Here is a 14,048-nt window from a genome sequence, read left to right as displayed (position 1 = left end):
TTTAAAGAGAGTATTATCAATAAAGCTATAACCCAACTATATCATATTCGTTACCAAAAACCCAGAACCAACGATCACAATACATAAAACAGTTCAAATAATTCAAAAAACTTCTAAAATCGGCCCAAAACTGTTCAGACCTCATCACAAAAGACGAAATCATCAACACCATTCTGCCAATCATCTCTGAATTCTCCTACATTCAAAATAACATGAACATTCTATTTTGGAACTGTAATGGCATCTAGCACAAAACAAACGAACTAATTACTTTAACAAAACTCAATATCATACATATCACCCTACTTCAAGAAACAAGAATGAACCCCATCACTTCACTCAACTTACCAAACTACTTCACCTACAGACTACAGACAAGACAGACCACCCAAACCACAGACAGCACCACAGGAGACACCGCAATCCTTGTCAGGGAAAACATCATACATAACGAAGAACACATACAAACAACCATTGACTCAATAACCATCCAACTTGGAAGTGACAAAGTTCGAATATCATCTGTCTAATGTTAATGTATGGGCAGGAATTTTCAAAAACAAAATTGTTGGACCTTTTTTCATAACTAATAAAATTTAAATGGAATAAAATATTACAATTTATTAAGAGATGAAATAGTTCCAGCGATAAATTTATTAACGAATAATGATCTGCGACAAATCTAGTTTCAGCAATACAGTGCTCCACCACATTTTTAACATTTAAAAAATAGGGACGCACGTCGAGTATAACTAAACGCGTTTCGGGGGCGGCCCCAAGGGCAGAAATAGGCATGCGGCCAGTTAATCAGTCATCTATCTTCTCATCGGTCCAGCGGTGTTTGACTGAACTTGTAAGTCCAACCTTTCCTAGCCATCGGTGTTTTTGGCTACAAGCCGACAACCGCTTGCATTAATTTTCCTTGTATCTTTTACGGTGTTTTTAGCCACTGGCTAACAACCGTATCACTCCTACTCCACTACTGTCCGTACCAAACAGCTTACATCAAGTGCATTAATAGTTATTTTATTTTTCTAGGCTAACCACCGTGTCCCACCTCTCTCGGTACTACTACAACTTATGTATAATTCAGTAATAGTTTCTTTTTTTTTCTTTTGCACTATTTGGGACGTTATTGTAAGTAAGAATCTTAAATATTCGTAGTTAGGAGTAATTTTCTAACCCATTCGCTCCAGCGGTGTTTATACTTAAAGTATCAACCGCGGTTGGGCGATTCGGTTGCATTCTTTAATTTTTTTTTTGGCATTTTTCACCATATATTCAAAACACCAGTGTAACGTATATAAACACATATTGTATTATTAGAAAAAGAATAATAAAGGAATAAACAATTTCTTTTAAAACAACGAGAAAATTACGAGTTATGTAATTGTAGTTAAAAAGTAGTTAGTAAACCTTTCATTAAAATATACATCGTAAAATAAAGAACAGACCTACACTGTCAATAACATAAGTGATAGGATAGTGTTGATAGGTAGGGTTTGTTTTAGACATCTTTCACGATGCTCTGGAAAGATCAAATTTCCCACTTTACGTCAGAAGGTTTATTAAGTCATACCTGAAGGATGGTGTCGTGGAACTGTGCGGGAAAAACCATGAGGAGGAAGCGACTGCGACGGTGTCATGTGGGGTACCGCAAGATTCCGTACTTGGTCCATTGCTTTGGAACATAGCATACGATGCGGTGCTTAGATTGCCCCTAACAAGAGAGACAATAACACTGGGATATGCTGACGACATCTTGGTTGTTCCACTGAAGACGATAACTTATTACTAACTTTACATAGAGGGGTAAGATTTGGAAAAATCTACTCATTTCCCCCAAAAACGTTATTACACAAAAAAAAAAAAAAAACCGGGTAGGCGTTGGGGGCGGCACTGCGTTATTACACTAGCTATTGCGCGCGCATGACTCGAACAGTATTTTAAACAACGTTCATTATTTTCCTTAATAAAAAAAATGTTGACTACAGATTTTTAAAAAAAAATTGTAAATGTTAGTTTTATTCTAGATATATCTTTGGTCTAATTTTCAGACCTAGATCTTAGTTTTAAATAATTTCTATTAGTATAATTTAATTACTTGGATAGCGTTAAAACATTTTTTTTTTTTTTATAGATGTAACAAATGAAGAAACTAATCAACTCGAACAATACGTCCTAAATACAATTAAACCGACGCTAACAAACTGTGGGAGATGTTCAGTGCATACACTATAGTTATGTATTTTAGACGGATTAAAATCTGCTCCAATAGCTGGATGTATCACCAATGCGAGACAAATAAAATTAATTAACACTATTGTTTATTATAATGTTTATAACTAAACATATTTCAATAGATGGTTAAAAAACTAAGAACACCTAAATATGCGAGTTGGCTAAAGAAAACAAATTGTATATACGATATTATTAATAACGCCACTCGGTGGAACGAGTGGCGTTATATAAAATGCTTTATAGACTTTTAGAGTAAAAGAATTTTTGTTTGAAACATCAAGATACTAATTCGGATTTAAAACTTAATGGCTATAAATGAGATTCAGCTGATATTATTGTAAGTAATCATCTTCGTATTAAAATTGTTTTTTTAATAAAAAAAATAATAATTATAGTTTCTAGATTATAATAGCTTAATTATTTTTTTTTTGTAGATTATTGTAATATTTATTTTACAATACAAAAAATAGTAAAATTAATATTTGAACTGCTTAATACATTCATATCATTGAACTTTTAATACTGACACGGCCGTTATCACGGGGTTTCCCCCGAAATATTAAAACTATTAAATAACTCTATAGATTTGCCATTCGGGGCTCTGGCACGGCGGACCTTTATTTCCCTTGACGATCGTGGGAACAAGATGGAAGAAAAACAGTTAATAATAAAAGCGGACCACCGACCGTTAAAACGGTGGACACACAACGAAAAATGATGGACGAAATGATAGATTGTTACCCGGAAACGATTGCCCTTATTTACTGGAACGATTAAATTTTCAAATAATACCAAATCCACCAGAAATCTAGATAGTTTTTTAATCGATTATGTTTCTAAAGCACACTTAAAATCATCACCTACGAATGTACTGATGACTATAGGAAACACTATGGATATTAATTTTAGTTAATAATTAATTATGGCCGTTGTTTGGTTTTCTTTTAAGTACAGCGCTTCGTATATTATTATTTATTATTATATAGTTAATTTTTGATGTGTTAGTCGTTGTTTTAACTAGGTTTTGGGCCGTTTCACATTCCTAGCGCGACAACAATTGTTATGAACAATCGAAAAACATTCTGGAAACAATACTGTGCATTTTGAACAACATTTAAATATTATACTAGGTATTAAATAAGTAAATTAAAATTACGAAAAACGATCCCGAGTTTAATATTATATAGAATAATTACTCGTAACTACAGTCTACATTCGGTGTGTACGCCATGCTCTCTGCAGTACTGTCTGCCAATACATTATGTAATATTATAATTTATAATGCGGTGCAGTTATACATTTTGTAATTTGTTTGGTGATGGATTTAGTCTCGTCGTTTTGGGTTTTAGCCTTAGTAAGTATTTAATTACCAATCGCCATTTAGTTATCTACATTTGGTGTGTCCGCCATACTCGGCTCTCTGATGTACTGTCGCCCAACACGTTAATATAAAGAAACGCGCGGATATGTCTTGTTAGGAATCCAAAAGCTAGGAGTTCAATAGCTGTTATAAATAAATGTACCGCTGAATCCTAGCAATTTAGTACAACATACTACACAAATCAAAGCTTATCACTTATGGGATTTGATGTTTTTTATGAGATTATTAGTGAATCTTACATTTTTTTAATTTTAATAAATGATATTATACGTATTCGGATTTTCGAATTGCTCCGTAATTTTAGTTGATTTCAAAAGTATTGTTTTGGTTTTATGTGATATTTTATTGTTAGATAATTTTATTGTTTCTTATATTATGTCTGTTTTAGGTCGCAAGCCTGTGGTTGGTGTTGCCAGCCAGGGCAATAAGTGAAGGTTATCAATATCCTGTAATCATATTGAGACTCTGACATCCAGGTCGCCCTACACAGGGTCAAATGTGGGAGTCATTTTACTAAAATTGTATGTTTTATTCAAAATCTTCCAAAATTAATTTAGTAATCTATTCAGAAATTATTAAATACCTTCAATAGGACTAAAAAGAAAAAAAAATTAATTAATTTAAAAAAACTTTTTTAAAAACATGCTTTTTTAAAATAAAAAAATAGTAATAAATTTATCAGGTTATATTTTATATTGTAAGATCTTTTGTAATTTAAATTTAGTTTAATATTTGTATAGGACACATACTTTGGTGAACAGGACCCACGCTTTTCTTTTTAGTCAAAATTTAAAGTTGTTTAACATTATTTAAAATTGAAGTTAATTTTCGGGTTTTTTTTTCAAAGTAATTGACATTTTAAATAAAATATGCTACAATTGATTGGTAAATTTTCTTGTAATAAAATTTTTTTTTACTATTTTTATTTTTAGAAAAGCATGTTTTTAAAAAAGTTTTTTTTTAATTATTGTGTGTAATATGTTACATTGTATGTAATATGAAAATAATATTTGAATGGGTCGAATACAATATTGGAAATGATTAAAATAATTTAAAAAAATAGTATTTAAATAGTTTTTAAGTACTTTTTTAATGTAACTATATTTGAAAATATGATTTCGTATAAATCTAATATTTACTACATTTAAAAAATATAAAAAACCAGTAAATATTCCTCTAACCAATTTTTTGTAAGAATATTTTTCTTATTCGAATAATTTAAAAAACATTATTCAAATAAACTGTAAAATGATTATTCAAATAACGTTTTATTCGAATAAAAAATCGCACAACAAAAAAGAAAAAATATTTATCAGTAGCGGCTCGTGGCTATGTGCGATGGTGCGGCCGCACCACTTACAGAAATAATGAGTGAATGATGAACCAATTGAGAATTATGTTCAAATGTGTTAAATTTTAAAGTATTGTCATCGTAAAGAAACACACACACACACACATACCTAAGAAGTTTATTTTAATAATTCAACACATTATAATGAATTTATAATTTAAAATAATTAGTTGGTGTAGTTGATAATAGAGTAATCAGATAAAGAAAAAACAATTTATATAGATGGAAATAAAATATAATTAAAGCTGCTATTATGGCATGGCTGGTAAAAGTACTTATAGGCCAATTATATGACGGTGGAGGAGCCATGTTTTAAAATGGAATTTTATAACTGGCCACCATATGTATATACAATTGGCGAAAATGCCCACTGAAGTATGTGTAAGTAATAAATTCTAACAAATCTTTTTCTTACAAAACGTCGTTTTCGACGCTCATTGGCCAAGAAACTACATAAAATTTAAAAAAAAAATCCTATACGATTTTCGTATATAACGCGCTATTTGTGCAATAAATTACTCTTAAACCGTTTTAGTTACCCTTGCAGTTGTGCAAAGTCTCTTGTGGCAACCTACCTGACCAGGCATAACACCATGTCGTCTCAATGAAACTCGGACTCTCAGCGTAGAGGTATTTATTTAATTTATCTAACTTAACGCGAGTATTATATTACAGAAAATACAGAAAAAGCGATAACAGCGTAAGTAATGATTTTAGGTTTTCTTTTCGTTTTAGCTGTAACTGTCCATTTTATTTGACGTTTTACAATTATTGCTCCTATCCTTAAATGTTCTTTAGGCGGATAACTACTTCAAAAACATTTGTGAATTTCACAAAATTTTAGTAATTATTTAAAAGTGAAAACATTTATAAATATAAATAGAAGAAGAAAAGGGGGTTTAAAAATACTGTTAATGGACCTTTATTTTATACAGCCGACTAAATAAAATATCTCAATCGCTCAAGTCGCTTATAGGCTGTTGTTTGTAGTCAACGGGTAATACATCTATTTACATTATATTGTTAATTACGATTTAAGGGTAACTACTATAAAATCGAGATAAAATAAATGTTTGTGTATTTTTTTTTTTTGAAGTGACTTAAAAAACGTTTTTTAAAGACCTATGTGATTTAGTACATGTTTTGCGATGACTCGTTCTGTGCCGGATTGCCCTGCACCGACGTGGCGTCCGGTGTTCAGACAATGGGAAATACGACGCTATAGAAATCACAATAAAGATTGTTATAGCTTATGCACACTGCTCAATTTGTATTAATTGTCCCGGTCTGGAAACGAGGTCAAACGGATATACCAACAAAGGGAACCCGTTGATAAATTGAAGGGTCGATGAATACTATCGTTTCTCGCAGGATGGATTAATAAACGGCAATAATTGTCAGGACGACTTTGCCTGTCAAACAATTATTACTAGAGGGGTCGGCTGAGTGTGTGTCACACGCCAGCATTGGCGACCGTCATTCGATCACGAAGACTTTACTCGTTCGGTCGCGAATTTCTTTTGCACATTTTTAGTGAATTCCCCATAAAAACAGTTTCGTTTTTGGGTATTCGACAACGCCATCATGTTTAAAATCTATATTGTCTTATCGGTTGCACTGCTTTGGTTGGACATTGGTACCGCCACGGGTGGATCTCGGCTTCAACACGAATATACTCACGGCGACCATGTTTATGCCGTGCTATCAGCAAACGTTGTCAACTTTACCATCGTCGATAACAACCAATACGTCCAAATTACATTGTTAGTAGAAGGCGTAGGTCTCACGAAAGATGTAATGGTGCGTACGACTTCAGCTTTTAAGGGGCGTGGATCATTATGCTTCACAGATCAACAATATAAGTATGCCGACTCCCAGAGAAACTCGTTTAAAATAGTAAGTCCGACATTTATGTTTTTAATACTTCGAATATGAATAATAACGGCTTGTACAATTTTTAAATACCATCGTACCCGTGGTGCATTACTTTTAACAAAACAATTCCAGTTAGTTTAATACTAATATACTGTTCGTTCATAAGATATAAAAACGTATCATAATATATTTTAGTCAGTAGTTTTGTTAGGTCTAGTTTAGATGACAGTTGTATTGATAAAATACGTTGGTAAACGCTTTAAACACTTTGTCGTACTGTTAAACGTAAAAATGTCAATTATCTCAATATGTAGTTAAAAAAAAAAAATCAAAAATTAATTCTAAAAAGTCGCTAAAAGTCAAAAACATTTTTTATAATTCATATTATATTATGTAGCATTATAATTGACGTCTTATTGTAATAAAAGAAAATATAACATTTGTATATGATATTAGGCCCTCAGATCTCGTCAGTTGCCTTCGCCCTATCCTTTATAAAAAAAAATATATATATATATATATATATATATATATATATATATATATATATATATATATATATATATATATATATATATATATATATATATATATATGACTATTAATTGTAATACCCTTAATGATTTTTAGTTGCAAGCAAATGGTACACGAATGTATTTAACCAACAAGTTGAAGATCGATGAAAATGTCGTGGAAGGAAAGTTGTTCCTGTGCCTTAACAGACCACGGTTATCGACCAGAAATTCGTCACATGGTCGTTGGGTACATCAGGGTGATTTTGGTTGGATCGTCTGGCCTGTACCACCAATGTATCTGTTTCGTAGATATGTATACGAAGTGTGAGTATGTTATAGATAAACTTTACATATCGTTAGTAGTATTTCACTAATGAGTGAAACAGTAACGCATTAAGTTACTTAAGGAATATTAAATAATTACCAAGTTCAAATAATATCTTCCTGTTTTGGTGATAATTATTTGTTGATCAAGAAAAATAAAACTTTCCGTAAAGATAAATGCGAAAAATCCGTGACTCTCTGATCCCACAATGCTGTCTAATAAATTATTTCAATTTATATTGAAAATTGACGATTATTTATTAAAACAATTTTTTATTTTAATTATCATTTCAATACCTGTTATTCAACCTAATCCCCTAGGATTGAACCTGGAAAATTTTATTTAAATAACAAGTTGTTTGAAATTATTACTTGAACATCTATTTGTTAATATAATGCTCAGGTTCGATTACAATATTCGTGCATCGATGGTAATCACTAAGCTTGATTAAATAATTGTCGGTTTACAGCACCGAAGCTGCAAGTGAATCCAACTCATTTGAGACAACAACAAGCGACTATGGAAAAAAATACAAACATCGCGGTAACAAGATACATTTTTTAAATGACACGGCTTGGTCCTATACAAAAATGAACCTGGCGAACACTATAGTCACCGCTAATGGCTTGAGGTGCAAATTCCTCGTCAAAGCCGTTAAAAAGGTAGACTTTTTTTTACGCTCGAGTCTCGTTCATTCAAACATCAGAAAACTATCAGATTCTATAAATTAACTCATATATGTTTTTTACAATCACCTTTTTTTCAGCCAAACTTATTGGACGATTACAGCAAGTCGGAACCCTCAAACCTTCAGCGTGAAACAGTTTATTTATGTGAGCACTAGTCGGCCGGAGCAGATAAATACAGAAAAAGCGATAATAGATGTAAGTATTGGTTTTAGGTTTTCTTTTCGTTTTAGCTGTAGCTGTCCATTTTATTTGACGTTTTAAAATTATTTCCCTATCCTTAAGTGTTCTTCAGGCGGGTAACTACCTACTTCAAATCATTTGTGAATTTAACAAAATAAACGAATTTTAGTAATTATTTAAAAGTGTAAACATTTTAAAATACAAATAGAAGAAGAAAAGGGGGTTTAAAAATACCGTTTATGCACCTTTATTTTATACAGCTGATTAATAATATAGCTTCGTGATGACACTTCATTTTTCGACTATTCACTGAACAATTTTTGTTTTTTTTTTTCAGAACGCCGAAAAAATTGATTAATGCTAATTATGCCTGTACTCGAATTGCACCCAAATTTAGTTGTTTGAGAGGGTACCTCAAGTCGCACATATCACCTACAGTTTTTTTAGAAATTATATTCACTATTAAACTATATGCACGACTATTTTGCACTCAATCTAAAAATCGATTTTATTCTAATTTTATCGAATTATAAATATAAAGTTATTATACTTATTCGGTGTGTTATGTCAAAAATATATATTGAGTAAAAACAATATGTCTTATACTTGTATTTAATTAACTAATCTAACTATAATAGAAAATTATAAAATAGATTTACATTAAATATTTTTAAAGATTGCAACATTCACAAGGATACTATAACAATTGAGACAAATTGTTAGTATAGGCGATCCAGGTGATTTAAACCAAATATTTACTTCTTTTACATGGTTATCAATAGTTAACATTAAGTAGGTGTTATTGTTTTTAAATTAATCAGGTAAGGATAACCAGAACATGTTTTTAAACAATCGTCATTAAATATTTCAAACAGGTTCTGTATTTTATATAAAAGTATTCGGTATTCGGTTTCTAAGATAATATTCACAAACGATATTGAAATTTACTCAATCAGTGTTAGCTTTACAAGTAGATCAATGTACAATACAAAAGTTTTCCATACAATCAAACTGTAAACATCAGTTTAGTATTTACGAAAAAAAAAAATTGTTGAAAGATGAAGTGGCATACTTAATCTTACAATTTTTTTTCCAGAACGCCGAAAATTTTGAGTAATACTAATTATGTCTGGACTCAAATTGCATCCAATTTTAGTTGTTTGAGAAGGTACCTCAAGTCACACATATCACTTTAGAAATTATATTCACTATTAGACTTCATGCACAAATTCAACTCATTCTAAAAATCAATTGTGTTATAATTTTATAAAATTATAAATATTAAGTAAATATAAAATATAATTATAAAGTTAAATTAGGTGTGTTTTGTCAAGAATATATCTTCAATGGTTGGTAAAAACGTGATAAGTCAAAATTATCAACTTTTCAGGATTATTTTTAATCACCAAAATCCACTAATATCTAAATTATCTTTCCTCACTCTCCCTGACAACCCACGACGCCGCCTTAAGGGTAACTGGCCCAGAGATCTTCTCAACCCAAATGTAAATATATAAATATAAAATAAAACCACATCACACACTAGTTTAATCAAATATTAACTTACACATCTGAAGTAGTGTCAATGGACGCCCCCTTCGATCAAGTCGACCAGCTTTGTAAATAAATAAGCCCTAAATTTTACTTATTGTATATATAAATAAAGATTGTAAATATTTAAACAAATTATTTAAAAAATGTATAAAATACAATACAGTAGGTCGAACCAAAATTATCATTTTTTTAAAAAAATTCTTTTTTATTTTTTTTTCTTGTACTAGTTTTCTAGCATTCTTCAGTTTTTTAGAAATTATATTCACTACTAAACTACACGCACAACTATTCTACTCGTTCTAGAAATCAATTGTATTATAATTTTTTATAACTCTAAATATAATGTTATTTTACCGATTAGTTGCAGAATAGCAGTCCAAATACTGTCCCAAAAGTCTGGACCAATTTTTAAATTTAATGTTAACAACTTCTAAAAACTGAACGTTGACATTACTTAATCAACGAATAATTTTTCAATTGTTAACTCCTAACATCATACTGAGCTAGTTACTACATCCATTAATTACAATTACTCTGTCAATGTTCTTGATCACAGAATTTGCAAACCTATGCTATAGGTTACAAATAAAGTTGGTCCTTGTACCAAACAACATTTAAATATTACATAATGACTTCTCCAATATTCGCATATACTACTGTATAAGGTTATACTATATTTATTACTTATAACATACTTATATTCCAAGACCCAAATACACAATATTAATTATATTCAATATAACGACTTAAATTAAATTCCTTCTATGTTAACTTAACTTTGTTTTTTTAATAACAAAAAGTAAGTAACAAATGTACATTTATAGAGTATTAAAAGTCAATACATATATTATAATATTTTAACAATATACAGTGTGTCGAAGAGGTCTGCAGTTATATTTTACGTTAAAACAATTAGTTTTTTTAATGACAAACATAACTGTCATAGTGTACCAAAATTTTGGACATATCTTCAAGTTATTCCAAAAAGATTTAGGCGTGACACCAAAGGCATATATATTCAGCTAACTATAATCAGTGTGTTAACATTACAACCGTCTTAGTTGCATAAGTATATATGAATCAAGAAAAAAAGTGTAACATTTCATACGTTGTTTATTCAAGTCTGTAGTAAAGACAATGGGTAAACTAAATTTTAATTACTGTTTAGCATATCACAATTGATTAAGTTTATTCTAATATGTGTACTCCAATATAATTATCGTTTACAACAGCAAATGGTGAAATATACGGTTTACTAAATTACAAAGCCGACAATAGTTTTTAACTCTTGGCTACCGACAACCTTAATAAATGCTCGTTTTTTTACATTTAAGGTTTAATATATAAATTTATTTCCATTTCAACATATTATGCAAGTCAGCTCGGGTTGACACGCATTGTATTTGACCAAAATATGTGTATCGTATTTGTTATACATTATAATACGTGACATTTGGTAATGTCATATTTCTTATTACCTTTAACACGGACAAGACTATACGAGTACACCATTTCATGTCCGGTATGTTAAAATTGTACAAGTCATAATATAAGGTTTTTTATTACATTTGTACAAATAGTATACCGTATTTACACCACAAACGCATCGGTTTAACGAAAAAGATGTAATAGCATAAAAGCTTTCTTTTCGACAAAGACCAGTGTTTTTTTGTTTTTATTAAGTAAACGAATCGTGTCAACACCAAAGTCACCGGTCTATGGAGACTCAAAAAACGTACAATACGAAATACTAACCGGCGTCTGCACTCGCAACCAATCGATACGAAAGATTGAATTGAAGGAAATATATTGACTACAAATTCGTAATACCTAGTTTTTTAATTTTACAAAATTATTAACTACAACGAGGCACGAGCAGCAACGTATCCGAAATGCAAAACGAAAGAAATATAGTGATAAACGACTGGGATAGGGACGCTGTTATCTAGCTAGGTTAGGTCGAATACGGTTATAAAAGATAACACGGTAACTGATAAGCCGTACACACGCCGTATGGCGGTAAACACATAGTTTATTCAAATATTATAGGATTTTCTTGTGAACAAAATATTAGAGCTCATAACAAAAAACAAATTAATAAACACATTCAATCGAATAGTATGTAGTTTACTCATTTCCTTCGATAAAATACAATTTTAAATAGTAAGAGTATTACAAAATGCGATGCTGTAAATATTTTATACAGCAACATGTACGATATAAAATACTGGTATTGTTAATTAAATAAAAGTTAGTTATAAAATTACTTTTAACGAAACAATATAACATAGTTTATTATTAGTATCTGACGATTTTTTTAAGGTTTTTTAAACACTCAATTACGATAGTTAAAAAAATAACAAAAATTTACAACCCAATCCCAACTGTGTGACACTAATAGTGTAGGTATCTCTATATTAGCATACATTATTTTATCAAGCTGGATTTGTCATGCAATATCATGTTCTCAGCAGTAGCGTATCTAAGATTTTTCCATGGGAGGAGGGGTGGGAATAAAGATTTTAACAGCCATACCTATTCAATATAAACATATATTCATATTATTATATACATGTTGCATGTAAACAAAAGTTTGGATTCTTAATTACAAAACAAAGTCTAATTCTCTCGAGGACAGTGAAAAAATATTGAGTACTTCATTAAGTGTGACTGTTATATTTTTGTGTACTGTTAGGGCCTTGGGGGGATACAACCCACGTATACCCCCCTCCCCGTTAGTCCGCCACTGGGTCTCAGTTATATGACCATTAAGACAATTACAATTTTAGTCTAAATAAAAATCAAATTAAAAAAAACATACTCCAGTGTACCCTTTTAAATGAATAATTTCCAATCGGTCACGCAATGTTTGCGGAATAAATGTCACTTTTAAATAAATATATATAGTTTTATTAATCGTTTAATGTTCAGTCTTCTTATAAAATATTTACTGTTGACAGTTTTTAAAACAATCTACACTTTTTTCCACCTAAGTAAAACAACTATACTGTCTCTCTAAACTAATAATAATCAATTAATTTTTCTAACAGCGATAGAGTGAAATATTCTTTGTTTCAAATTGCACATACCATAATTGGTAAACCTGCAGAATCTCTATAAAATTGTTTTTTTGTTAATTACGAATATACAAAACCAATAATTAATTAAATTTATTAATTTAAATAATTCTTGTTTTTGTCAAGTCAAGTGTCTCATCACTAAAATTATATTTTACACCGTATGCCTAAAAATCGAATTTTATCACTAAACTGATGGCTACTCGTTTCCTGTATTTCTTACTAAACTACAAAATCAAATTTATAATTCGTATTTATTATTTTTAGTGCTCATCCGTGGCCGGGTAGCTCTTACAAACCCAAGGACACTTTACTCAGATACCTGGCCATTGGACGCAAGTCGCTCACTAGCGTGCGGTGACCCGGTCCTTTGTTACCGCCGAATACGCTACAGGACGCTTAGGTACATTTTCTAGGATCCAATTGGTTCGGTTGGGTTTAACACGGGGGACCTAGTGCGGGCTAATTTTTTTTTGTTACTCGATGGAGAAGAGACTGTTTTTCCTCAATCGTTGGCAGAAAAATTTTGTATGGGATAATTACCGGGTGGCGACCATGCGCATAATCTTACCCTCGGGGAGGGTAATAACGCGTCGTTTTCAGTTTGTATGTAATACGGAGAGATCGACGTACCTCATTCCTGAAGCTACCTATGTGCGCGTGGTTTCAGCTACCCGGGAAATACCCAATCAAATTAGATAAATTCATGAATTATCCCAGTTTAAGACGTGTGAGGGATGCGGCGCCAGACTAAACTCTGGCTAAGCCAGTCAGATATTTTTGCCGGGGAAGAGCATTTTAACGATGTCCCCTCACACAATATTATATTCAACCTATTTAATAGACTTATTAATTTATGT

The 14,048-nt window shown here is 30.9% G+C and overlaps 1 protein-coding gene across 1 annotated transcript; it reads left to right on the top strand.

Moving 5' to 3' along the window:
• The first annotated feature begins 6,667 nt into the window (after positions 1–6,667).
• On the top strand, positions 6,668–8,419 carry LOC126839793 (uncharacterized). Its single transcript, XM_050575203.1, has 3 exons — positions 6,668–6,869; positions 7,479–7,687; positions 8,158–8,419. The coding sequence occupies exons 1-3, from the start codon at positions 6,771–6,773 to the stop codon at positions 8,417–8,419; spliced, it is 570 nt and encodes a 189-aa protein (XP_050431160.1). The 5' UTR covers positions 6,668–6,770.
• Positions 8,420–14,048: the final 5,629 nt, after the last annotated feature.

This window comes from Adelges cooleyi, unplaced genomic scaffold (assembly GCF_023614345.1).
Source record: "Adelges cooleyi isolate 19-005CV unplaced genomic scaffold, UGA_ACOO_1.1 ACOO_flye_CR_arks_rails_tigmint_CR_PRNA_307, whole genome shotgun sequence".
NCBI lineage: Eukaryota > Metazoa > Arthropoda > Insecta > Hemiptera > Adelgidae > Adelges > Adelges cooleyi.
This window is presented reverse-complemented; position numbering and strand designations above follow the sequence as displayed.

Excerpts from the sequence above, each read along its gene's own strand:
- LOC126839793 (XM_050575203.1), top strand. The coding sequence starts at position 6,771 with ATGGTGCGTACGACTTCAGCTTTTAAGGGGCGTGGATCATTATGCTTC. Across the intron at positions 6,870-7,478 it reads AGAGAAACTCGTTTAAAATA|TTGCAAGCAAATGGTACACG; the intron begins GTAAGTCCGACA and ends AATGATTTTTAG. Across the intron at positions 7,688-8,157 it reads CGTAGATATGTATACGAAGT|CACCGAAGCTGCAAGTGAAT; the intron begins GTGAGTATGTTA and ends GTCGGTTTACAG.